This window comes from Zosterops lateralis (genome assembly GCF_965231275.1).
Source record: "Zosterops lateralis genome assembly, chromosome: 13".
Taxonomy (NCBI): domain Eukaryota; kingdom Metazoa; phylum Chordata; class Aves; order Passeriformes; family Zosteropidae; genus Zosterops; species Zosterops lateralis.
Window position 1 is genome coordinate 6,420,455 of NC_139773.1, and position 24,829 is coordinate 6,445,283.

At 40.2% G+C, this 24,829-nt stretch overlaps 1 protein-coding gene across 6 annotated transcripts; it reads left to right on the forward strand.

The window, feature by feature from the left end:
* Nucleotides 1-190: 190 nt before the first annotated feature.
* SLTM (SAFB like transcription modulator) lies at nucleotides 191-23,593 on the forward strand (the record flags this gene model as incomplete). 6 transcript variants are annotated; one of them, XM_083871339.1, is made up of 21 exons in its annotated part: nucleotides 191-382; nucleotides 1,120-1,207; nucleotides 7,644-7,717; nucleotides 8,002-8,187; nucleotides 8,638-8,685; nucleotides 9,690-9,717; nucleotides 11,073-11,541; nucleotides 12,102-12,151; nucleotides 14,321-14,439; nucleotides 16,007-16,156; nucleotides 16,249-16,358; nucleotides 16,449-16,609; nucleotides 16,932-17,023; nucleotides 17,247-17,410; nucleotides 18,472-18,652; nucleotides 19,243-19,367; nucleotides 19,891-20,064; nucleotides 20,846-21,160; nucleotides 21,570-21,720; nucleotides 22,455-22,612; nucleotides 22,942-23,593. In XM_083871339.1, 21 exons carry the CDS (start codon nucleotides 191-193, stop codon nucleotides 23,048-23,050), a joined length of 3,144 nt encoding a protein of 1,047 aa, XP_083727465.1. In that variant the 3' UTR covers nucleotides 23,051-23,593. The 6 variants fall into 6 exon arrangements, with proteins under 6 accessions (XP_083727465.1, XP_083727467.1, XP_083727469.1 ...); XM_083871341.1 differs by having other exon boundaries at nucleotides 21,582-21,720; XM_083871343.1 differs by having other exon boundaries at nucleotides 16,449-16,528.
* Nucleotides 23,594-24,829: the final 1,236 nt, after the last annotated feature.

Here is a 24,829-nt window from a genome sequence, read left to right on the forward strand (position 1 = left end):
CCACCCCTCAGGCGGTTCCGGCTCGGGCGGGCCCCGGTCCCCGCACGCGCAGGGCGGGCCGCGGGCGGGGCGGGCGCTCCGGGCCAGGTGCACCGCTCCGCGCCTGCGCAGAGGCGCGCGCCGGCCGCGCTCCATCCGGGCACCGCGCTCATTGTGCGCGCGGCCGCCGCGCTCGCCCGCCCGCTCTAAGATGGCCGCCGCCGCCTCCGCTCCCGCCGCCGCCGCCGCGGGGGCGCCTGCGGCTCCGGCCGCGCCCGCCGCGCCGCCCGCCGAGAGCAAGCGGATCAGCGACCTGCGCGTCATCGACCTCAAGTCCGAGCTGAAGCGGCGCAACCTGGACATCACCGGGGTGAAGACGGTGCTCATCGCCCGGCTCAAGCAGGTGAGCGCCGGGCGCAGGCCCTGCCCTGCCCGGCCCGCCCCGGCGGCCGCTGTTCTGGCCCGGCTCCGGGGGCGGGGCCCGGCGGCTCTGCCGCTGTGCCGGTGCGGGGGGCGGGACCCGTCCCCGCCGTGCCGCCGGTGCCCGAGCGAGGGTCCGCCCCGCCGAGCCCCCTGCGCTGTGCGGCCCCTCGGGCCGGGCCGGGCCGGGCCGGGCGCGGTGTCCCGGCTGGCGGAGCTCTGCCCGTCCCGGCTGGCGGAGCCGGCGGGGCTCTCCCCGTCCCGTCCCGGCTGGCAGGGCTCTCCCGGGGCTCTGCCCGTCCCGGCCGGCGGGGCTCTCCCCGCGGCCTTGCAGCCCGGCCCGCCCGCCCCACGGGTGCCAGAGCCCGTCCGGCCAGCCCCGGAGCAGGTTGTTGCTGAGGGGTGTTTTTGCTTCCCACTATCCTGTTCCTGAGCTGCCCTTAATGCCATTATGGGTGTCGTTGTGGCTCTCTAATGTTACGTTTCCCAAGAGAAACGTGTGGATCCTTGATAACCTCTACTTCCAAAGTGTCCTTTTAACAGCTGAAACTATTAGCCTTTATCATTAGCGTTCCCTTGCTTTAACAGAAAGGTTAACACAAAGTGTTTTACCAGACATTGTTGAGATGCTTAAAGAACTGTTTGGCTTACCTGCTGAAGTCAAACTGTCCAGCTTTCCACTGAAAGCTATTAAAAACTGTATTTTTTTGTCTTATTTAGGCTATTGAAGAGGAAGGAGGTGATCCAGATAATATTGAAATAAGTGTTTCAGCTGACACACCCACCAAGAAACCAACTAAAGGCAAAGGTTAGAATCTGTCGATATACTTTATATTCTTACACAGTCTCTTTTTTTTGCATTTATCACCTTAAAGAAGGACTGTGGTCTGTAGTTTGGATGCAGTTGTGACTTTATAACTTCTGTCATGAAAGACATCCTTTGCCGTGTACATACATTCACTGTATGTAGATAGTGTTTGGGGATGCTGGAGCAATAAATAGTGAGAGATGTATAGATGGATGGAAGATGGCCGGGTTAGGAGGTGGTGGCTGTACTGCCCACAGCCCTGCAGAGCCGTGCTGTGTGTGCTGTGGGTGAGCTGGGGTTTGGTGTGTGCTGTGCTCAGAGATCCTGCACCTGCTGTGTTACAGGGCCAGGGTGGAGCAGGAGCTGCTGTGGGGCTCTCTGGGGTGTCCTGTCCAAAAGGTTCTGTGTAACAGCAGAGGTTCTCCAGCCCTGAGCAGGTGCTGGACTCTGCTGGTGATGAGGGCTCTGTGGTAGGGAGTCACTCCCTGCAGAGGGCTGTGTAGTGTGGGTGTATTAGCATGCTCTCTACTGAAGACAGGGTTTATAAACATGAATTTTCTGAATAGGCGTTGAAGCCTCGCAGTGAAATGTCTAATTAAGAGATTTTAGTGGTTTTGTTGTGAGAAATTAATATTTAAATTTTGTGCTGATCTGTTTGGGAATTATTTTTTTCAGATTTTTCAGCTCTGTTTTCTTTTGCCTGAGAATTTAAATACTGTTTTGTGAGTTTGGAGTCTGGTGGATTTTGGTTTGGGTTTGTGTTTTCAGTTGTTTTGGGAGCATTATCTATTAGTACTGGGAAAGGACCTGTCTGCTTTATGCACAGCATTCTTCACTGAACAGACACACTGAGAATGTTCACACGTGTGCTACAGGGACCTGTTTTGGACATGAGCAATCTTACACTGCTGTCTCTTGTCATGGGCTGAGTTTTGTGGTGAAAGTGATTATTCAGTCAGTCTGGTACTGTGAATGGTGAAGTTAGTAAGAAAATCTGTCTGCTTAGAAAGTTTGACTAACTTCTTTGCATTTTTCACACATTAGAGAAGTGAAAGGAAATAAACTTTCAAATGCGGTTTCATTATTTTTCTATGACATTGCTTTATTCCCTGCTTTAGAAAGGTGACTGCTGATTAAGATAACTGCATGGAAACTAAATAAGGAAACTCTTCCACAATTTTTCATACAGAGATCTAAATGTCTCCATGTTCTGCTGTGACAAACACTTCTCTTAATCCTCCTAGTCTCCAAACTAATATCATGATATGCATAATGTTCTCAGGCTGGCTCCTTGGCTAGTTTGGCTGCTGCAGAGCTGGTTTGCCAACCAGTGCTGCTGCTGCCTGGGGCAGGCCTTCAGCAGCTCTTCTTGCCACCTCTCCTGTGCACCAAATCCTGATGCATACACATGACATGTGCCTTCTTGGTAAACCTCAAAGGAAAGCACGGGTTTTGTGAAGTTCTTATCAGTTCACTTTGCAAGCTCAGGAGTTTTTCGTCATTAGTTTTTGGATTACAAAAGTCTGATGAGCAGATTTTGTGCCAAAAGTATGGGGAGTTTATGGAGGAACATGAAAAATTCACTTTTTAGTCTAGGGGAAATATTTTTTTATTGTATTGGTTTATTTATGACTGTATGAAATAATATATTGTTTGATTTTTAGCTACTCACTGTGAGGTGTTTTTTCCTCCTAACTGATTTTGCTGACAGATTGATCCAGGCGTTTTTGCTAATGCTTGTTTCCCCCCCACCCTACAGCTTCAGACTAATACTGATGGGTCTTTAATTATTTTACTGCTGGACAGCTATAAAATTAATGGCATTACTAGTTCTGTAGTATTTTTCCCTGTGCTATTATTGCTGTGCAAGGGAGGGTAGGAGTATAAGATACTCACTTACAAAGAAAATACATATTCAAGAAGGCCAGGGAGTGGAAGTGATGACTAAACCTCCTCATAGCAGCCAGAAGAGGAGGCCTGTGGGAGGGAAGGAAGAAGGTTGTCCTTCAAAAAAAATCACAAAATGTGTCAAGTGGCTGTAGGGTTTAGTTCTGAAAGTCTTCTGTAACCAGTTTAGCTGGAGCTCTTAAGGTCTGTGGAAAAAGTGTGGTGTCTGATTCTCTAGCACTGTCTGTTCCAAAAATCTGATCTGGAATATTGAGACAGGCCAAATTAGAGTGGGAATGGGCTGTGGGGGGAGGAATGATACATTTGTCTTTCTTAGCTTTTTTTGTGTGTATGTTTACAAAAAGAGAGAAGAATACTCAAAAGACTGAGTGGGACTTTATTTCATACAACTTAAAAAATACTTGTAGAAGGATTCTGTAATCCAGCAAGAATCCTTGATCAATCCTTGTGCAAAGTTAGTTGAAATTTAACACTTTTTCCAGATGCTACTTTAATGAAATATAGTTAGGATAAAGAACTCTAGAGCAGCTAATCAGAAGATTATACAGATATATAGGTAAGATCAGTTGGTTTTGCCAATTAAAATTTGAAAGGAACAAATGCCAAGTGCTCCTTTTTTAAGTGTCTCAGCTGTGCCTCTCCACCCTAGAATTTAGTAGCTATGGAAGAATTTCTCTTTTTGTGAAAAGATGGCAGTTTTTGGAAAAAGCTAATCTTTTCAAGCCTGACCATTTTGCCACCTAGTCTGGTATCTAGAGGAAGTTATCTTACTACTAGTATGAAATATTCTTCAGATGTTTCTGATATGAATGCTCCTTTGAAGGATCTGCAGTCAAAAAAGTTGTTGAATGTTGAAATACTAAAATCAGTAATTGAGAGTTGCTTTCCTGATGAGTTTTGGAATTAGCGTCAGTGAAGAACAGATATTAGGCTGATCATTTTTAACTTTGGAGGATTAATATGAGCAAAGATGTTTATTTGCTGCTCTACAAGTTTCTGAGGCCAGTTAGATACCTGTTAGTTTGTCTTAAGCACCAGTCTAGTTTGCAGCTGAATTTCCAGATTGACAATACTGTTTCTTGGATCAAAGGCTGACAACTGACAGTGGCTGGCTTGTACTATTGCCCAAATAATTTTAAATTATTTATTTAAACTGTTTAGTTACTTAAATATAAGAAGAAAACAAAGTAAACTAAGTTGTACACTTGGTTTTCACAGACCCTTCTTTCTAAAAACAATGAACAACTAAGAACTGTATCTTTTAGACACAGTAGAAGACTTATTTATTGTTGTATCTCATTATACCATTTCAGAATTAGAAAAGGATTGTTTATTTTTGTTAATATTGTGGTAAGTGATACTTTTCAAATTGCACTAGAGCTCTTAATGCTATAGAGTGTTTATTCCATTGTGAGGATTTACCTCCTCTTTACCTCTTATCCCGTGTTTTTGATGGATCTTTAGCATTAGGTGTGACAGAACCCTGTTGGGAGTTTCAGCAGGAATACCAGAAGAAATACAAACACTAATTCTTCCAGAATTTTCTGATGAGTGTGTCCCTCTGCTTCTGCCTGAGATGCAAATATCTAATTCAAGAGCTGTCCAGAATACACTCTTCTGTAATTCTGTAAATACTCATGTAGCCTGAATTTCTCACATGGAGGACCATGAACAGGTAGAATAAGCTTTTGTTACTGTGAGGCTTGTAAAGGAAATGAAAGCTAAACCTGCATAATGTAAAACCAACATTTTAAAGATGTTCTAATTCTTCTACTTACTTATAAGGAGAATATCTGGTCTCTATGTAATAGTCTGTTGCAATTTTATGGTGTGTAGCAATTGCCCGTTGCCAGAAAAGGGATTGAGCATGGCTTGTAGAGGAGTGCCATCACTCCAAGGTAAATGAGTGTTTGTCTTGTTAAACACCCAGGTGTGTGGTGAATGCTGCACACACACTGACACTTTCAACAGCCACTGCTTGGATAAACCTGTACAGAAATTCAGGTGTTGACCACCTGTGTGACTGGAGACCAGCTGTGCCTGTTGCCTGCAGAAGGTTCAGCTGTTCTGGCTCTGTTTGTTAACTCACCCTTGAATAAGTTCAGAGAAATACTCGTTTTCAGTAAGGTGTTTGTTGCAGTCTGATTTTAGCAAGGTGAATTTAAGAGCCAAGTGTGCCTTTAAATAGCCCACGATAAATGGATGTCAGTCAGACAACTATTGAATTTTTGTGGATGCTGGCTTTTTGGCAAGGTACTGTACCAACATCTGAAAACTGCCTGTATCAGAACCTTGAATTGCCACTCTTGAGCAATGTAACTCTAACCCAGAGCAAAGTAACCTGAAGCACAGAACTTGAGAGGGAGAGCCAACTTACACCACGTTCTGGCTTGAAGTTGAAAAGTGAAGGTCATTGTTCAGGTCTCCTTATGCCTTGGTGTAACCTTGGTATATAATACCTCTGGTCCTCAGAGTAAATGGGACTTGCTACAAAGACAACAGGCATAGTAATGAAGGAGTCATGAAATCATTCCTTAGTCTAGTAGCAAGTAAAAGACAAACAGTTTCATTACTGAATGCTGTAACTTGCTCTTGATGAGGATTAGGCATTAAAATGTAGTTCTCTAGCTGCTATTGCATAATGGTGGGGCTAACTTGAGGTAGCTTTGCTATTGGTTTGGTTTTCTTTTCTGTTCCCTATAAAGTCTCAGTTCTAGTCCACCAGCCATATCTCCTCAGGCAAAATAAATTATTTAAGTAGCTTTCATGATAGTCTATGCTAGAGAGTTGCTAAATGTGTTGAGTATCTGCCCTGTGTGCTTGCCTGTCTCTGTGGATGCTTAGCTGGATATGGGATGCAGGAAAAACCTGATCTTTCAGGTTTAACAAACAAACTGAAATGTGAGAGGGTTAAACAGAAAGCAGTGGAATGTGTATAGAAAATCCCTGCTGTTTCTCATTGCTTTTTATTTATGTTGAAGATACCTGGGATCTGTAGATTCTATCACAGAATGCTAAAAAGCTGGCTTCCCTTAGCATACCTGTGCAGGTGGCTTTTTTGCACCAAAATCTCACAAATCTGTTGCATTACAAGTATAAAACAGGACTTTCTGTGGATTTGGGAGTTTTTTGTTTGTTTGTTTTTAAGTGAAGTAAAATCAGTGACACTGACTTTAGATGTGAAAATTTAAATCTCATGTTTTGCAGTCACAGAAATAGCTTCTGCCTTGTGCCTTTTCCTGGAGATCAGTTTGTGCCTGTACTGAAAACAGCAATGTGCTTTTTTCTAGGAGTGTGATCAGAGTGCTGCCTTTCAGGGAAATGAGTAAAAGCAACTGGAATCCAGGCAAACCCCAAACAACAGTGTCTCCTCTTGCCCTGTAGTTGAGTGCTTTCCAGTTTTGAAGTGCATTTAAGAACTGCATATGAAAGACCACGGAAATTAATGGCTGAAGAAATTGAGTATTTCAACTAGCAGAGATGTCTATACTGCATTGAACTTTGGCTTACGGTTTTCTTTTATATTCCTTTGGAATAACTATAAATTGGTTTAGCCGTTCGTTAGAGGTTGAAGGGAAGAGGGAAGATGCAATGCCAAAAAATGCAGCATTAAGTGCTAGTTATGACTGCTATCTCATTTGCATTTGAATTGACACTAAGTTTCAATAGAAGATACAGTAAAGCCACTTCCTCACAGAGCTGCTTCTGTACCTTGTGCTGCTGCAAACTGTTGCATAGGCTAATCTTTGATAGACTGAATCAGAGACAGAACGTTCTTCAAAGGGTGTGTTTGTGTGGTGATGTTTCTGTCTAGTGTTCTGAGGTCTTGTTTTTCAGAAGAGTAAAGGAATGCCCTGGGATCCAAAGGGCGCTGTGTCTAGTCAACATCCCCACAGAGACATCTCTAATAGGGAAAAGTGTGCCTGTGCTGGAAGAATAGAATTCCTCAATGGAACAGGCACTTAATACAGTAAAGCAAATGTAGAGAGCAGAAGTGCTTCACCTACTCAGTTCTTCTGCCTCCATTGATCCTTTAGTGAAAAACTCTGAAAAAGATGGCTTGGAGAGGCTTGTAATTGCCATGCTTGTGGATATTCAAAGATGCAGCTAAATAAAGCCCTGAGATGTTCCATTGTCCTTAGAACTTCACTGTAATTTTCAGCAGGCGATCGGGTGGACTAGATGACTTTTAGAGGTTCATTCTAACCTAATTTCTCAGTGATGTTAGTTATCCTCTAAAGCAAGACCTTTCCAAAGTCATAATGTCTAGTTAACCTCAGTAATTCTAGAAATGTTTAGTTTCTAGTTCAATGTTCTCCTGAATTCCATTGTCACTCAAAATAGAACGATAGGTATTGAGGTCACTAACTTGTTTATTGAACAGCATTGATTGTTCATTCTCGCTCAGCTGACATTTTATCTCCTTATCTTAAAAATTACTGGTTTTAGAAGATTATATTATAGTGAATAATAAAGCTAAACTTAAACAAGTAGAGAATAATAAATATAAATCATACCATCATTTCAGGTAAAAAGCAGGAAGCTGATGAATTGACTGGTGATGCTTCAGTAGAAGAGGACTCTTTTGTCAAGGTAATAAAAGTATGTAAAAACTTTTCCCATTTTATATTTAAGGTCAGCGTTTGACTTCAGTTAATGAAAAAGCTTCCATTTTCTTTGTGGTAGTTTATGTGGAAATTTGAAGCATTGTTTTTACAGTGTGATGCCTAAGGGTGTAAAGCTGGGTGGGTTTTAAAACGTGATATGAATTTCATGATGCATGTAAGACACTGATCCAGCAGTGAAACACTGATGCTAGCAGTGATTTTTTTCAGAATAAAGCTAATACTTTTAGTTATACCAAGTATTTGTGTTCACACCAAAAGGAAAGTGAATTGGAAACTCAAGATGCAAGTGATCAAGATGCAAATGATGAATTGAAAGACTCGAAAGAATCTGTTGAAGATGAGAACTTGAATTCTAAAGGACTACCATCTGCAGAAAAGAAAAGATATCATGACGTGGAGCCAGTGGAGACAACAGAAGATGTGGAGAAGGATTCTGAAAGTCAGGTACTTGGCTATATTTTACATGAATTTTTATCAGCAAAATGTACATTTTTGTTAGCGTTTGTTACTAGGATGTCAGAATTAGTTTTTCAGTTTGCCTTGCTTATCTCTAAAAGATAGTTTTTTTCTTTTTATTCTACTTTACACTTTTCTTTGTATTTGCCTTGATTTGTATTTGAATAGTCCTGAAACAAATGTGGCACTGACTGATAAAATTCTACCAGAGTCCATACAGAGTTAGTTCATTTAGGTCCTTTCCCCTTTTACTGGCAGTGGCTTGTGCCTTTCAGTTCAGTGTTCAGATTCTTTACATCAGAACTGCTCACTGATGTTCACATTGTTGAGTGTGTATCCACTTAAATGTTTCTTGAGCTAACGGAATCTCTTGACCCTCTGAATATTTGAGTGTTTTATAAATAGTTTGCTTATCTAGTCCTTTTTCTATTTCTATAGGAAAATGAAGGTCCAGACATAGAAGATTACCCTTTTCCAACTGTCCATGTGAGTTCTAAATCCATTCTGTTAAGCTGATTTTCATGTCTGTTTAGTTGGAAAAGATCACTTTAGACTGGTTTTTCTGTTCCAGTGTGCATGTTAGAGTCAGATGTAAGACTATAAAGGTAAACAAGATGGGAAGCTTTCATTCAAATATTTAATTATGCAGATAATTGTGATACCAAGTAAGTTGACCTATTTGAAGACATAATTCATGTCTACAACTGGGGAGTGTTCAGTGCATAAACTTCACAAAGAATATATTTCACACTCCCTTAAAAACACATCAGAGGGCTATGCCAGCTGCTGTTGTAGTACCTACAGCTTGTACAGGAGTTTAGAACTTCTGTTTAATGTAGAAGTTTGTCCTCAGAGAATGTGGTGGGGGCAGAACTGGGTGTGGTTGTTCAGGTTGCTTTTTGATATTAATAGTAATATCTGGTATCTCTAAGTTCAGAAAATCATTCTGAGTTACATGGAACTGATGTCTGAAAAGTGACATCTCTTACAGCATCTCCTGCTCAGTAAAACTAATGAGAAATAAGTAAATACCTATTAAAATCAGAGTTTTGTTTTTAAGTATTTACTGGAGGGATGCTACCTAGTTTCTGACTTCTCTTTAGAGCTTTTAAAGCTAATGATGGACTGCTTGCATTTGTCTGAAAGTAGTAATCAGCAGCTTGACATCCATTCTGAAAGATTTGGTAAGACATGGAATAGTTTAGAAATGTCCCATTGAGTTAAGGGGGTAAGACAATATCTGCATGCCCCAACAAACTGAAACTGAAAGTGTTGCAGGTAAATGCTAAATTGTTTCATGAAGAAGTTTCATAAAATTTTTTAGTGATTTGACAAGGGAGGTGCACAAGTCTGGTTTCTGGATAATCTTTGGAAACAATTTTCATTTCAGTATTTGCCTTCATGCAATAGAAATTCTATGAAAAATACAAACTGTTCTGCTTAAAGTTTCAAAATAGGAGACATTTAGTGTTGACTTCCTTTTCTTGCAGGGCGGGGAAGATGAAGAAAATGAGAAAGGTATGTCTAAAGTTTAATAGAGTTCAGAGGTCTTACTCTGGTAGAGCAGGCTACTTTTTCTTGTAATATTCAATCTCTACTAATACTAGGCTTATCTCCAGCACTAAGTATCAGTTGTCTCCTCATTGAGCTCAGCACCTGGAATCACTGCAGTCAGTTTATTTCACTCCTAAGAGTTACTTTACTCTTAAGAGTTGATTACAGTACCTATCAGTTACTGTGGTGGATGTATAATACACTTGCAATACTATGATTCTTAATAAAAACCCATAGTATTCAAGGACTGATTGTAATACACGGTAAGTGTTGATGCCAAAGCCTCCAACTTGCACTGCAGTAACTGATGGTGAGTGAAATGCTGCACTCTCACACTGAAGTTGAGCACCCCACAAATGTATGGACCATCATATGCTTGGCTGACTGTCACTTAGAAATACCAGTTGTACATAGGATGGTAAAACAAGTGTTTGAAAACCTGTGGAGTGGCTACCATTTTTTAAGCTGTGCTCATTAGTGAAACTATAGAAGGAATGTCATGCATTTGGGCAAACAGACTTCCTGGACAGAAGTCATAAGGATTCTACAGAAGTCATAAGGATTCTACATTTTGTGGACTCGAAAGGACATGGAACACCATCACTTTACACAAGGTGGAATAAACACATTACTGAAGCTACAGGATAAAACTCCAGACTCCGTGTTTACGAGGGACCCCATGGCCGAAGTCTGTCATCTGTGCAAATCCAAGAATACAGCTGGAGATGTCGCTGTGGGACTGAGATGGAAAATCTCTCCAGTGGATGAAGACTGAGGACCATTTGTCTACGAACTCTGGATTAAGGCTCACCCATCCGATGCAGCAGCCTTGTACAACTCACTTGACTGCCAAGCAACTGCTTGGACAGGAAGGAGAACACCGTCGTGGAAGATTGGCTGGAATTCTCCAAGACTGTAATTCTTTTGGATTTGGGAAGGTTAGAAGTTCTGGAGCCAGGAAGATTCAAAGACAGATTAAATCAAACTGTGAACATCCAAAGCAACTATGTTCTTCTGGAATGCTAAATCCTAATCTGGAAAATGGATACTTCTTATGAAGAACGGGTCTCTCAAGGATGGAACCATATTCTCCCTCCTAATGTTTTGGTATTTGTCTCTAGAAAATGTGTTTTGCCATGAAGAATAAGTGATCCTGGGTAAAGGATTTATATTTGTGTTGATACACCTTGTGTTTTTTTCTAACCTTCCATCAGTGCTAATAACTGGCTTTGTATTTTCTAGGTCCTATTCTAGCTTATGCATATGAAATTGTTTAAACTTCTTGTTTTGCCATATTTATTCCTGTTAAATCCTCTTAGATAAAGCAGGTTCTGGTGATGGTACACAAGAAGTATCTAAACCTCTTCCTTCAGAAGAAAGCCTAGCTGAGGCTGATCACACGGCCCATGAAGAGATGGAAGCTAACCCCTCTGTGAAAGAAGCTGAGGATGATAACATATCGGTTACAATCCAGGCCGAAGATGCCATCACTCTGGATTTTGATGGTGATGACCTCCTAGAAACAGGTAAAAATGTGAAAATTACAGATTCTGAAGCAAGTAAGCCAAAGGATGTGCAGGATACCATTTCACAGAGCCTGGAGAAGGAAGGCAAGGACTATGAGATGACTGAGAACCATAAAGATGGTAAGAAGGAAGACTGCGTGAAGGGTGATCCCGTCAAGAAGGAAGCCAGAGAAGCTTCAAAGAAAGCAGAATCTGGAGACAAAGAAAAGGATACTTTGAAGAAAGGTCCCTCGTCTACTGGGGCCTCTGGTCAAGCAAAGAGGTTTGTTTTTCTATGTCAGTTCTTTACGATACTGAGTACCAGCATTCAATAAGATCACTCTACATTAAGGGGGTAGCAGCAAGAATCTTATAATTAGTATCCTATGCTCCTGCCTATAGGTTTTTTGACCGCCATAAGTTACTTTTTAAAATTCAAGATCTTCGTATAGACACTATGTCCTACTGATTGCATTGTCGAATTGTCAGCATTTATTTATTTTTTTCAAATTGACGATTTTTTTAAATGTCCTTGTGATGATGGTAATGAACAGCTATCAGTTCTAAGAACACAAAATGAAGTCAAGTCCCCGTCCTGAAATCTGGAGAAGATTGCCATATGTCCACTGAATAGAGTTGTCAGAAAATCTAGATCTTCAGGCATCTTGGGGAAAATCAGTGCAAGAATCCATAAGGGAATCATTTGTTCAAATATACAGTCTGGCCCTTTTTCATTTTTATTTTTTGAAATGTTAACTTGTCTGTTAGTGTTAGTAGTATAATATACAACACCAAATTCTGTAGTTTCAACTTTTTTCTGATTTTTTAAATTTGCTTCTCTAGCTCTACTAAGGAATCTAAAGAAAGCAAGACAACATCAAAGGATGATAAAGGTAACTATTACAAATTCGGGTAGTATTGCCTTGAACTAAATGCTTTCCTGATTGAGAAATTGCTTGCCATGTAATAAAATGATTGAACTCAGCCATCTGTAGTAAGTTATGCTAGAGGTACAGTAATCATTAGCTATATGTATGTGTCCTTGTATTTTGTTTCTCCTTATGCCAGGTTTGTCATAAGATCAAAAATACTTATTCTAAAGACTCGATAAAAATATATTCTTCTGTTTCAAAATACTTTTGGAAGCAAATTCCATTTAACATTTCCCAAGTCTTTGTTTTGATGAGAAGCTATAATTTTCAGATAAGCCTGCTGTAACTTACAGCAAAACAAGCAAAAAATAATTGCAAGGACTTAAATGTAATGCCAATGAAATTTTTTGTTGTTTGTAATTCTAGCTTATTTTTTAAATAACTGAACTCTCAACTCAAGTGCTATAGCTGAGATGCAAGCTTGCAATCTGTGGCTGTTTAATGTATTAAATTTGAACCTATTTTTCTGCCTTAGAGTTTCCATCTGTTTCCATTAAACCCTGTATTATGATTACAAATTTGAAGAGTGAGCCTCAAGAGCACATTAATGTCACCAGTTACACTGATGCTTCATGGTTGAGCAAATGTATTTGTGTGAGCTCATGTGTCTCCTTATTTTGCCTACACCCTTTCTGCCAAAAACCTTTGTTACAGAACCTCTAGCATGATACTAAAAGATGAATGAAACTATACCTGATAAATGTATTGAGAGGAAATTTTTGTGGCAGACATAATTAAGTCTTCTGTAGATGTCTTTTCATGCCAGTTACATGCTTACAATGAAACTGAGAGCAGATTTGCTGTGTCTTCACTTATGTAGCATATGTGATAACTGTAATAGTAACTGTTGTAAGGCTTTCTTAATATACACAGCCAAAGCCAGGACAGTGGCTCTTTATTGGTATTTATTAATGTGCTAAGGGTATCACAGAACCATAGAGTCATATGAGTTGGAAGGGACCTTAAAGATCATCTCATTCCAATGCCCTGCCATGGGCAGAGACACCTTCCACTATCCCAGGTTGCTCCAAGCCCTGTCCAGTCTGACCTTTAACACTTCCAGGGATGGAGCAGCCACAGCTTCTCTGGGCACCCTGTGTCAGGGCCCACAGGGAAAAATTTCTTCCTTATGTGTCTAAACTAATATCAAGATAACCTTAGTATTAAGTTATCTGAGATGTGTTGCCTTTTGCTCTTAGTTGATCTTGATGCATTGAAGAACCAAAACAGTGCTTTTTTTTCTCAAGATGGTTAAATTATCTTTTAAAACTCCACACGTCACCAGATTTTCCAGCTGTGTAGACAGAGATCTAGTTCTGGTCTTGCCTGTAGGACTGGCTACTTTTTAACATATTCCAAAACAGTTCATACATTTAGCAGTAAACAACAACAAGTTGAACTACATAACTGAAGACTAAAAGATAATGGGAATGAGATTACATGAATCTCTTGAGTTCTTATTGCTGTGTTGTTGCAAAAATACCTAATATATGGAGTGGGGGGAGTATTTAAGGCACATAATGTTTTCCAGCTTTTATGTAGTATTTTCTTTAGTATGTGGGAAATAATTCTGGTGGTTGTATCCAGTTCTACATCCAGTAGTATTTTTTAAAAACTGCTCTGGATGAAGCTGATACTTCAAGAAGTTGTGGGAATTGACCACATGATTCTGGAGGCTGGGATTATCCAAGTCTCCTGTATTTGCCTTTCTGCTGTCTCTGGTAACTTGAGCAGTGTACAGACATCATGACAATTACTCTGTGAAAAAAACCCACTATTTTTATGGATAGTAGCTAATGATAAGAGCCAGATGTTGAAGCTCAGTGTACATACCCAAATGAGGAGTGCCTTTAACGAAGACTTGTTTTATTTTTATGTCTCTGTCCTTTGGGTACAAGCTAGCCAAGCTGTTGGTCTCAATACATGGTGAAATTAATGAAATCTTATGGCATATGTTTGTTTTTTTTTTTCCCTATAGAAGTCTTTACAAGAAAGGTAACCAGATATACAATTACTTAGAGGTAACAGGCTAAGTTTCTCTTTTCAGCAACACTTTAGTATACTTTAGTTAAATATTCGTGGTACCTTTGTCTCCTTAATTTTTTGGCTGTTTTGTAAAACTTGTTTCAGGAAGCACGAGCAGTGTTAGTGGTAGCAGTGGAAGTTCAACTAGAAACCTGTGGGTTAGTGGACTGTCTTCCAACACAAAAGCTGCTGACTTGAAAAATCTCTTTGGCAAATATGGAAAGGTATTTCATGGGGTGTGATACCATGTGTGTGGTGTGTGTCTCTTCCCCCTCCTCTATTCAGTTACAGAGATTGAGTAGTACTTGATTTAAATAAAGGTTTGAGAGGAAATGTCTGACCAGTGCAATCTAAAACCCATATTGCAGCAGTAAGAGTGTATGCTTACAGGAAGAACCATATGTTTATTTTATAAGTTTTTCTTCCTGTGGAGGTAAGATAAGTACAAAAGAAATTTCACAAATACTTGAATACTCTGGTCAGGCCTGGCTTGTAAAATAATAATGGCTATATTCCTTTGTAGCAACTGCATTTAACCATGAGTGTAAGATAATGTACTAACTGATAAAATTGTAATACAAATAATGTTTATAGAACATCCTGCTTTGGGAGACTGTTTTTAAAACATGTTATGAAAGCTTATGAATGGGAAGAATTGGTAAAAAAACATGACATTTAATGTATGATGCTTTAGGGACTCTTTCAATGATTTAATGATTTATTTTTTTTTTTACAGTCTGCTTAAATTAAGTCTGTTTTCCCAATTTTGGTTAATTGAAACATACAAATTCCATAGAACAATGAGGAAATCTTGAAAGCTAAGCAGTCTTCTAAACCCAGGGTTCTCATTTTCCCAAAGGAGTTGCTGATAACTATGTGAATTTGTAGTGTTTGTGTAAGCCTGTGCAGGTATGGCATTATTGTATCTTGGGAACTAGTTAGAACCTGAGCACTGTTAATATCAAGTATGTGTATTGATTATGGCATATCTGATTTTTCTAATGAATTTAGTAGGTGGTTTTATATAATGTATTCACAGGTGTAGACACCTGAGAGTCTTATTTTGTTGAAACTTCCAGTTATTTGACTATTTTCACTGTAAAGCTGGTTGGAACTTATTTTTAGGTAGCTTCCCAGTTTTAAAACTGATAGGGAAATATTTAATGACTATACCATGGCAGTTTGCTAGAAGAATAAAATTATTGCCTTTAGAGCATGACTAGGTCAAACAGACTGGCTCCAGTGGCTACAGAAATTCTAGCAAGGAGGAGGAACACAAAGCTTAATACCTTCCCAGGAAGCAGATGTCAGAGCTGAATGTTAAAATAGCTTAACTGACTCACTTGCTAGATGGCTTTGAAGGATTGCCTCCCTTATTAAGTTACAATATAATACTGGTTATACCTTCCTTCCATTAATTGGCAGCTGCTGACTTCTATTGTGGTGGTTCATCTGTCAGAGATGAACCAGCAAATTCAGCTCTGTGGTGTTTGTGTGAATGAATTTTTGACAATAACTGAAAAGAGGCATTTAGCTAATGGGCATGAGGGAGGTGACTGGTCAAAACAGGATGCAAGCATTAATATGCCTTGATGTGCAAGTTGGGATAAAGTTCTCAAAGGACTTTGAGGACTTGAGAGTGTCAGTCAGTCTTTCTAGTGGGGTGGGAATTCTGTTGCTGCTGGGATGAATTTGTTTTGTTTTCTTAGATACTAGAGTAAAATTTGGAATACCATAGCTTCCTTAGTAGAAATGTCTCTCTCAGAACGTGAATTCTCCCTGTTTGCATAGGTACTTGGTGCAAAGGTGGTCACAAATGCACGAAGCCCAGGGGCAAAATGCTACGGCATAGTCACAATGTCCTCGAGTACAGAAGTGGCCAGGTGCATCGCACACCTGCACCGGACAGAGCTGCATGGACAGCAGATCTCTGTGGAGAAAGTAGGTTTCATAACATGAAGACTTCTCCCAAAATAGGCCATCTTTTACAAGAATCTGTATTAATCTCTTTGCTTTTGAAAAAATAAAAATAGGTGAAAGGTGATCCCTCCAAAAAAGAACTGAAGAAGGAAAGTGATGAGAAATCTAGTTCGGGTAGGAGCGTAGGAGATAAGAAGACGACATCAAGTGACAAAGCCAGCAAGTAAGAAATTTCACATCTTCCAAAATTGTGAAAATCCTCTAAGCTGAATGTCGTCCCTCATTGGATTTTTGTGTTCTTTTTCCTAATAAGAACTCCATCAACCAAAAAAGAAGAAAAGAAATCAGAGAAATCTGAAAAAAAAGAAAGTAAAGAAACCAAGAAAACAGAAGGTAAAGATGAGAAGAGTGATAATGGAACAAGTGGCCCTAATCAAGAATCCACTAAAAAAACAGAAGAAAAGAAAAGAATAAGTATGCCATACAGCCATATTTCCTCCTATTGAATCTGTGTGTCTGACTTGTCTTGGGGCCATGTTCTTGCTCTTACTGGAAACCAGACAATTAAACACCTGTTCTTTTTTAGCCTCCCATAACACTTCCATTACTTCCATACTTTATACTAATATTTAATTACAGGTGTGTGCTCATATACTTCTCGTACCAGTACCAGTTCACTTCAGAGATTTAGAAATTTCACTAAAGGGAGTTTCTAATAGGCAAATAGAGATAGTTGTGTGTGTGTTTTTTAAACCTTCTTTTATTTCTTTTTTTTTTTGTTTCCCCCCTTCACTAGGTGGTAAAAGCCCAGGTCAAGTTGTAGTTTTAGACCAAACAAAAGGAGACCAAGGCCACACTAGGACAGTTAGAAGGGGAAGGTTTGATAAAGTAAGTATCTATAGATTTGATGCAATCCTTACCTGATTTGATCCTACCTTGCAGTTGATATTTGCACTGGAGTGTCAATAAACTATCAGTAACTGTTAAGCTTAGATAGAAGCTTTGTATGCTTTGGGATTGCTAAGTCATTAATGATACGTGAACGTAGCATCCAGAAATCTCCCTAAATGAATGAGACTTCTGAAATAACCATTGTAATCTCTATCTATAGCCACAGATATTGAGGAACAAAGAGCGTATTATTCAAGATAAAGTGAAATTCAGGGAATACAGGGGTAGAAAAGATATCTTGCCTTTTGAAAAGATGAAGGAACAGAGATTGCGAGAACACATGGTTCGATTGGAAAGAATACGACGAGCTGTTGAACTGCGAAGGTAGTAATCCAACTTTTTGCTAAAGGCTATTTTATACATTATTGATCAGATACTATATTTAGAAATCTAATCAGAATACATTCTGTCAAGCCTTCTAACCAGATGTTAAAGTCTGGGACTCTACCTAACAGTATCTTTCTGTGAATTAACAAACTCCAAAATTTTTGTGTAATCTTTTAATAGCTATATATGTACACACACAGCTTAGATTTTGTTACAGTGGGGGGTGTATCTTATAAATGTTACTGCATGCCAGTCTTCTTTTTGGAAAGGTGAGAAGCAGATTAGGAGACAGGGCCAAAAGTAATATTTGGGATTTGTTCGTTTGTTTTTAAATAGAGACTGTTGTATATCTGAATGACAAATCAAGCATAATAAAATCTTGACCCTTTAAATAGAAGGACCAAATGGCTACACTGTTCTATTCTGCTGTTTCCATATGGCCAAAAGCTTGTGAAGAATAGTTAAATGAGCTGTGTTGTTAGCTGGGTTTCCCTAAACAAAGGGAAACAATTCCTAAACAAAGTAATTCCCAGCAAGCATTAAGCTTAAAGGATAAAATCCCTTTTGGGCTTCCTCTAGGCTATATTATGGGAGGTAAAAAGAAGAAAGCAAAATGAAGCTGTTCAGGAGCCTGCTAACCTGTGCAACTCAGAGTGATCATGATTGGCTGTCTTACTCTTAAGTAATTTTTTGTTAGCTTGAAAAGGACAAGAGCTAAAATAGCATTTATTTTTTAAATCCAATCATATTCTTGCCTACTGAATACTGTTGTTACTGTGTGCCACATGACAAATGAGAAATCTAAATTAAGAATAAAATACATCAAGAAATGATTCTTGAAATAACTTTTCCTATCAGTTGTCTGCTAATGGTTCTGTAGATAAGCTAAAACTACTTTGGCTATTTGGGGCTAAGAGGAGTATACTTCTGGTGCAAGGACTTCTGCAAAGAGCTTACTCTGAAGTAGTTTTTGAATGTCTGTGCCTAAGGTCATGTTAGTTTTGGATGACAAAATTTTTCAGATGATTTTTCTGCTACCTCTTTTTTTTTTCCTTCAGGCGAAGAGAAATTGCAGAGCGAGAGCGGCGCGAGCGAGAACGAGAGCGGATCCGGATAATGCACGAGCGAGAGGAGTGCCTGCAGAGGGAGAGGGAGCGGCTGGAAATTGAGAGGCAAAAGCTGGAGAGGGAGAGGATGGAACGGGAGCGTTTGGAGAGGGAGCGTGTTCGGATTGAACAGGTGGGCACAGTTGTGCTCTGCACTGTGCAGGAGCTTTTTGGAGGATGGCCCAGTTTGCCCTTGCAGGGAATTTTGCTTTTCACTCTTCTACTCGGTCCTTTTTTCTTTCATAAAACCCAGCCAAACATTACATAATTCCCAATGTGTAACAACGGGAATCTTCATCTTGTTTGCTTGGGAGTAATTTGATGTAAAATGCTTGCTACTGTAGCAGCTATACAAGTCAGTCTCCAAACATGAAGCACAACAGATCACTTTGTGTATACCACTCTTCCATAATTTAACTAGATTTTTCCTGTAGAATACCACTGCAGACTTCCAAGAAGTGTTTCTGGGCAATAAATACAGTAGTAATACAAGAAATTATCTGGAGATATTTCCATGTAACAGCCAATAGCATCTCCAGATCTGGTCTTCTTTTTTAGAGAAATATTCCCTTGTGCTCTTTAATCTTAGATGCTGCCCAAGGATGAATTTTATCAGATAACCTTTAGCAGAAAACTGTCAAGGAATAAGTCTGTATCCTTGCTAACTGTTCTCTGGGTATCTCTAGTACAGACCTGCTCTGTTTGTGGTTCTTTTCCTGGCAGGAACGTCGGAAAGAAGCGGAGCGAATCGCGCGGGAGAGGGAGGAGCTTCGGCGGCAGCAGCAGCAGCTCCGCTATGAACAGGAAAAGAGGAACTCCTTGAAACGTCCACGGGATGTAGATCACAGGTAAATCTCAAACTGTTTTTTTTTGCAGTAAATAATAAAAAGAAGCAGCTCCAAGCCTCGTATCAGACTTGAAAATGTATTTGTACCTGAAGCAGGTCTTCACAGAAGAACTGGATTTCTGGTATTTGTTTGGTTTGACATTAGTTTATAACAAACATGAAACACTCCTGATCTGTAGGAGGGAGCTTTCTCTGAAATTAGAGAAGCATCTCATGAATTAATTCTTATTGAGTGAAAAAAACCTAATTCAGAGCATTTGCTGAGAAAAGCTGCTCTGCCTTAATAGCTGAAACTTCTAGCTTCTGCTTTAAGAATTCATATTTCTGCTAAATGGATGGTTAGTTTTGGGTGTTGTCTTAAATGATTTTGTCCACCACTCTTTAAAGAGTCTGCCTTTGTCAGTGGCTTCACAAAGGTCAAATGAGCATTTCCTAAAATAGACCACTGACTCAACGATTTTCTGTGTATTAGGCCTTGATTTGGCTACATGTGACTGATGAGGGTTCCTTTGTTTTGGCTAAAGGAGAGGAGATGATCCCTACTGGAATGAGAGTAAGAAGATGGCTCTTGATACAGATGCACGTTTTGGCCATGGCTCAGATTACAGCCGCCAGCAGAACAGGTTCAATGACTTTGATCACAGAGAACGAGGCCGATATCCAGAAGGTTCTTCTGTTCCATCATCTTCTTTTGATAGGTAAGTTTAGATAATGGAACAGGTATTTTTCTACCAGCATCTCTGTGGAATTCACTCTTAACTGTTCAGAACTGAACATGGTGCTAAAGGCTTTACACAGTTCCGACATAATGGAATTGTAATACTGTCCTGACATGTCTTGTGCCTTCAGGACTGGCCACTTTTATCATGGATTCTAATCTGCTTTTCTCTGAGCACTTTAAATTAGCTACCTGATGGCCTTTTTTGTGAGACATTTCAAAAGGATTTTTGCAATTATTCCTTCCTCTTTCACATCTAGTCACAAGTTCCAGTGGATTACCCGTGTAATTTACTGTGCAGTACATGCTGGTTCCAGATGCAACTTCCTGGTTCCATTAAACATCTCCAGTAATCACTAGTAAAGCTAAGACCACATAATTGTAGCTTCTGGAATTCTGCTTTTAGGTTGCAGTGAACTAGAATTGTAAATACAATTCTGCCTTGAGAAATCTAGCATTCCCGGTTTCGTACTGGGCAAAAAGGCGGCCCCAGAGTTGCCTAAATTACACTGACCAAAATAGGAACAAATAAATGCATAAAGAAATGTTTAACTGGCTGTTGGAACTGAAGCTCAAAATTACAGTTGTAGAAATAAATACAATTTGGGGTGGGAAGGATATTTGATTTCTATTCCACATATATAGTAACAAAGAAGTAATACAAAGATGAGAAATATTTTATATCCTTATGTGCTTACACGTGCAGAGAAAGGTGAAAACAGGAAACAAGCAAATGACTCTTTCCTGCTTTAACAACTTAGGCGAGATCGTTTTGTAAATCAAGGTGAGGCAAAAAAGACTCGCCCAACAGCACGAAGAGAAGAGCCAGGGTTTGAGAGGTATCCCAAGAGCTTCAGTGAGTCCAGAAGAAATGAACCACCCCAGCCAAGGAGTGAACTGCGGGACACGGACAGGCGGGAGGTGCGAGGAGACAGGGACGAGAGGAGAACAGTGATCATCCACGACAGACCAGAAATACCGCACGGCCGACACCCCAGAGAAACCGGCTCCAACCCACCCCGGCAAACAAATTGGAAGAGTGAGGGAAGCATAAGCACAGACAAACGGGATGGCAGGTAAATGTGCTGACTTACCAGTGAAAATACTGATTCTTGTAGAATTTATCCATAGCAGCAATTCCTCAAGATTTAGTGTCTACAAAGAGAATAGACCCTCCTAAAGAGAAGTGTTGGAAGAAATACACAGGTTGTTAAATGCTAAATCTCATCTAGGAACTGGAAGCTGACTCCCAGCAATCTGTTCTTAATCATGAGTAGTAACACAGACTTAAGGAGGCTTTTTGTAGAATGCAGATGTAAACAAGTAGCATGTGAGCTTTAATTATTTAAAAAGCCACACAGATCTAAAAGAATGTTTCTAAGAAGTCAGCTGTAGGTTGCTAGGCACTACAGGAATCTCTGCTGTCTACATGTGCTGTGATTTGGTACCAGTTCAAGAATACTGAAACCCCAATTTTGATGGAAGCAATTTTTACAGAGGCGAGCGGCCGGATCGGTCGGGCAGGGACGTGTCGGGCCACGTCAGGGGGGCACCTCCCGGCAGCCGCAGCAGCGCCTCCGGATATGGAGGCCGGGAAGGAGAACGGGGCGTGATGGGAGAGAGAGGTGGAGGACAAGTGAGTCACCTTCTTGTGTGTTTGTGTGCCTGAAGGAGAGGCTGGAAAATGCAGACTCATGCTGGAAAAATGACCATATAGCATCATCAAAATGATTCACAAGCATTCTGCCTGTTTTCAACTTAGTTTTCTTTGTGTTAAAGGTTCTTTTTTAATAACCCAAGAAATTGCAGAAAAATTACCCTATTCTCTTTGTCTGGCATCTTTATGATCAGAATGGTACCTGAGAGAAAATGTGATTAAGCTTTTGAGAATTTGTTGTCACCTTTTCATGGTTTTAACCATACACTGCCTGCTACTTTCAGTGCAGTTTTCAATTGTAATTTGTAATGTGATCCTGAGCAGAAATCCTTCTGCAAGACTTGTCTTTAAAGACTACAGATAAACTCACTATGCTGGTAAATCCTGAAGCATTTAAAAAGTATTAAATGTTCTTCTTCCTGAGTTTTATGCCAGTGATAATGAGATCAGGGCAGAATTGGGAGTAAAGCGTGAGTTTGTGGAACTTCACTGCCTGTATACCCACACACTGTCACTGCAACTACGTTTCTGTTACCTAGAGTTGAAAGGAATATTGTAAACATGTGTGAGCAGCCTATGGACTGAAATCTTAAAAGGGGCTGGACTTGTGTTTATTCTATCAGCTGTAAGCTTACCTTTCTTGACAAACCTGTTTCCTGTAGATAAATCAGCCCCTTCTTTGTGAGAATGGCTGACTGTCCCTCTCTCCCCAGCACTACAACGAGGACAGACACGTCGTAGAACGGCACAGTCGTGAAACTGGACCAAGGAAAGAGTGGCATGGACCTAGTTCTCAAGGGAGTGGCTATCATGACACGAGGAGAATGGGAGATGGCCGTGGAGGAGGGGGCATGATGGCTCCACACACAAGGTACAGAAACCAGTCCTTCCTCTCCATTCCCCACTGAGCCCCTGCAAGCTTTGGTGTCCTTAGGAGGTGCAGCAGTGTGGGGAGCAGCAGGGGCAGTCCCCGTGGCTGCAGCCTGGCCAGCACAGGCTCCCTGGGGTGTTGCTGCTGGCAGTGTGGCCCGGCAGCACAGCAGTGAGGGGCTTGTGCAAAGTCTCTCTTCCTGCATGTTTTCAAGTCTCTTTTGAGACTTAAAGTTTAACAGTTGAGTGAGAGGAGATGTAAGAATGTTATTACCTGTGTACCAGTTTAGGTATGTATCGTAACACTTTTTTTAAAACTTCTGTTTCCAGTAACTCTTCACCCATTAATAGAGTTGTACAGATCACAGGCAATTCCATGCAGAGGGGAAGTGGCTCAGGATTTAAGCCATTTAAAGGTGGACCTCCACGAAGATTCTAAGATCTACACTTGTTTGGTTTCAAGATAACTTATTGAAATCTCTTGTAAACTTTCTCTGATTAAGAACAGGAAATCTTGTCTGGAAATCCTGGTTAAATTTTTTTAATTTAACATGATTATTTTCCTCTCAATTTTGGAGGCATTTTAATAGTTACGTTGTAATTTTGGATAGTTTTTGTGTATCTTTGATAAGCATTTTCCCTGAGGCACTAGAGCTATGTATAAAGAAATTGGAACCAAAATATTTGTTAATTCTGTATAAAAGAATAGTTTGCAGCTGTGTGCTAGTAGTTTGATTTGCCAACATTAGCTCTGTGGTGTCATGCTTTAAAGTTAGCAACTTCTCACAACATCCACAATAACCTCCATTTTGAAGGTTGTCCAGGCTATTATCTCTGCTTTCTAATTTGTAGAGAAATAAGATTTGTTCTTTCATTACTGGGTATTATGTAACCTATTTTTGCAGAAGGTACTGTTACATTGAGTGCATTTATGTGTATTCTTGCAAATGTATTCTTTTGAAATAAACCTTCATATTCTGTATAGCTTCTAGTAAGTCTTTAAAGCAGTTTTTGGGGAAGGAAGGCAGAATTAAACAGACATGCTGGTATGGTAAATCAAAGCATGGGTGCCATTAGATTCTAACTAAAACTTGTCTCCTTCGCTGTTACTGAACTGAAAACTTAGAAGCACATTTGCTCAGAGAAAATAGATTAGAACCAAAAATAGCAAAACACTCAAGCAAGGTCCAAAGAAATAACTTCAGTTTGCTCTTTGTGTTTGGCAAAGCTCTGTGGAAGTTTGAGACAGCTGGGGTTTTACACCAGACCACCACAAACTGTTCACTCTGCTTGGAGACTCCTGCGGTCACTCCCTGATGTGGCCTTGAGCAAAAGGCTGCATCTTGTTAAGCCTTTTGGTTTGGGTCAGCATGGAGGGGTCTGTGTTAAACCCTTCTGGACCAGGCCCAGACAGAAATGCCAGGCAGCCAGGCCAGGGCTCATTTATCACCCAGCCAGGGTAAAGGCTGCTGTTCAGCAAGGGAGAAAAGCAAATGAATCCCATTTGGAAAAGCTGGGTGGTGGGTGGTTACCCAAATGAATAGGGAACTCCTAGCAGAACAGAAGAGCTTAGGAAACAGTCCTTGAATAAGAGCTGGAAGTGTTTACTGATCCAGACTGCCTGTAAAAGGATTTAGGTTACATTTTTTAAGGCATGAGGCAGTAAGAAGACGCTGATTTCTGCTTGCTGTGTGGAAGAACTGCTCAGCACCTGCAGTGTTCCAGGGGAATTAAGAGCAGAGCAGAGAATGAGTTGGGCTACTTCTTCAAAACCAGTTTAGTTTTTCAGGAAAGATGGAGGAGAGAGAAACCTGCTGTGTAACAGCATTATCTCTAATTAGTCTTATATTGATATTCACATCTGACAAATATTTAGGTTTAAACAAAAGAAATGCACTGTCTCAGAAAGTGTGTCACTTACCTTAATATATTTAATACATCTTGTTCAATTCTTGAAAGAAAAAAATCTAAGAAGTTTAATTTGTTGAGTTTTACTGCAGGAGTTTTCAAGAGAAAGTACAAGTTCCCAGTGCATTTTCAAAAGTACTTGTGCATTTGGCTGCAGTCTGTGCTTTATCAGGTGTGACAACACACACAAAACAAATATCTGCTCCAAGATTATAGTGGCTAATGGATTGAATGTTTAGTCTTAAAAGACAAAGCTATAGGGAGGTACAAAAATAAAACTTGACATGTACTTGGTTCCCTGTAAAAGTCT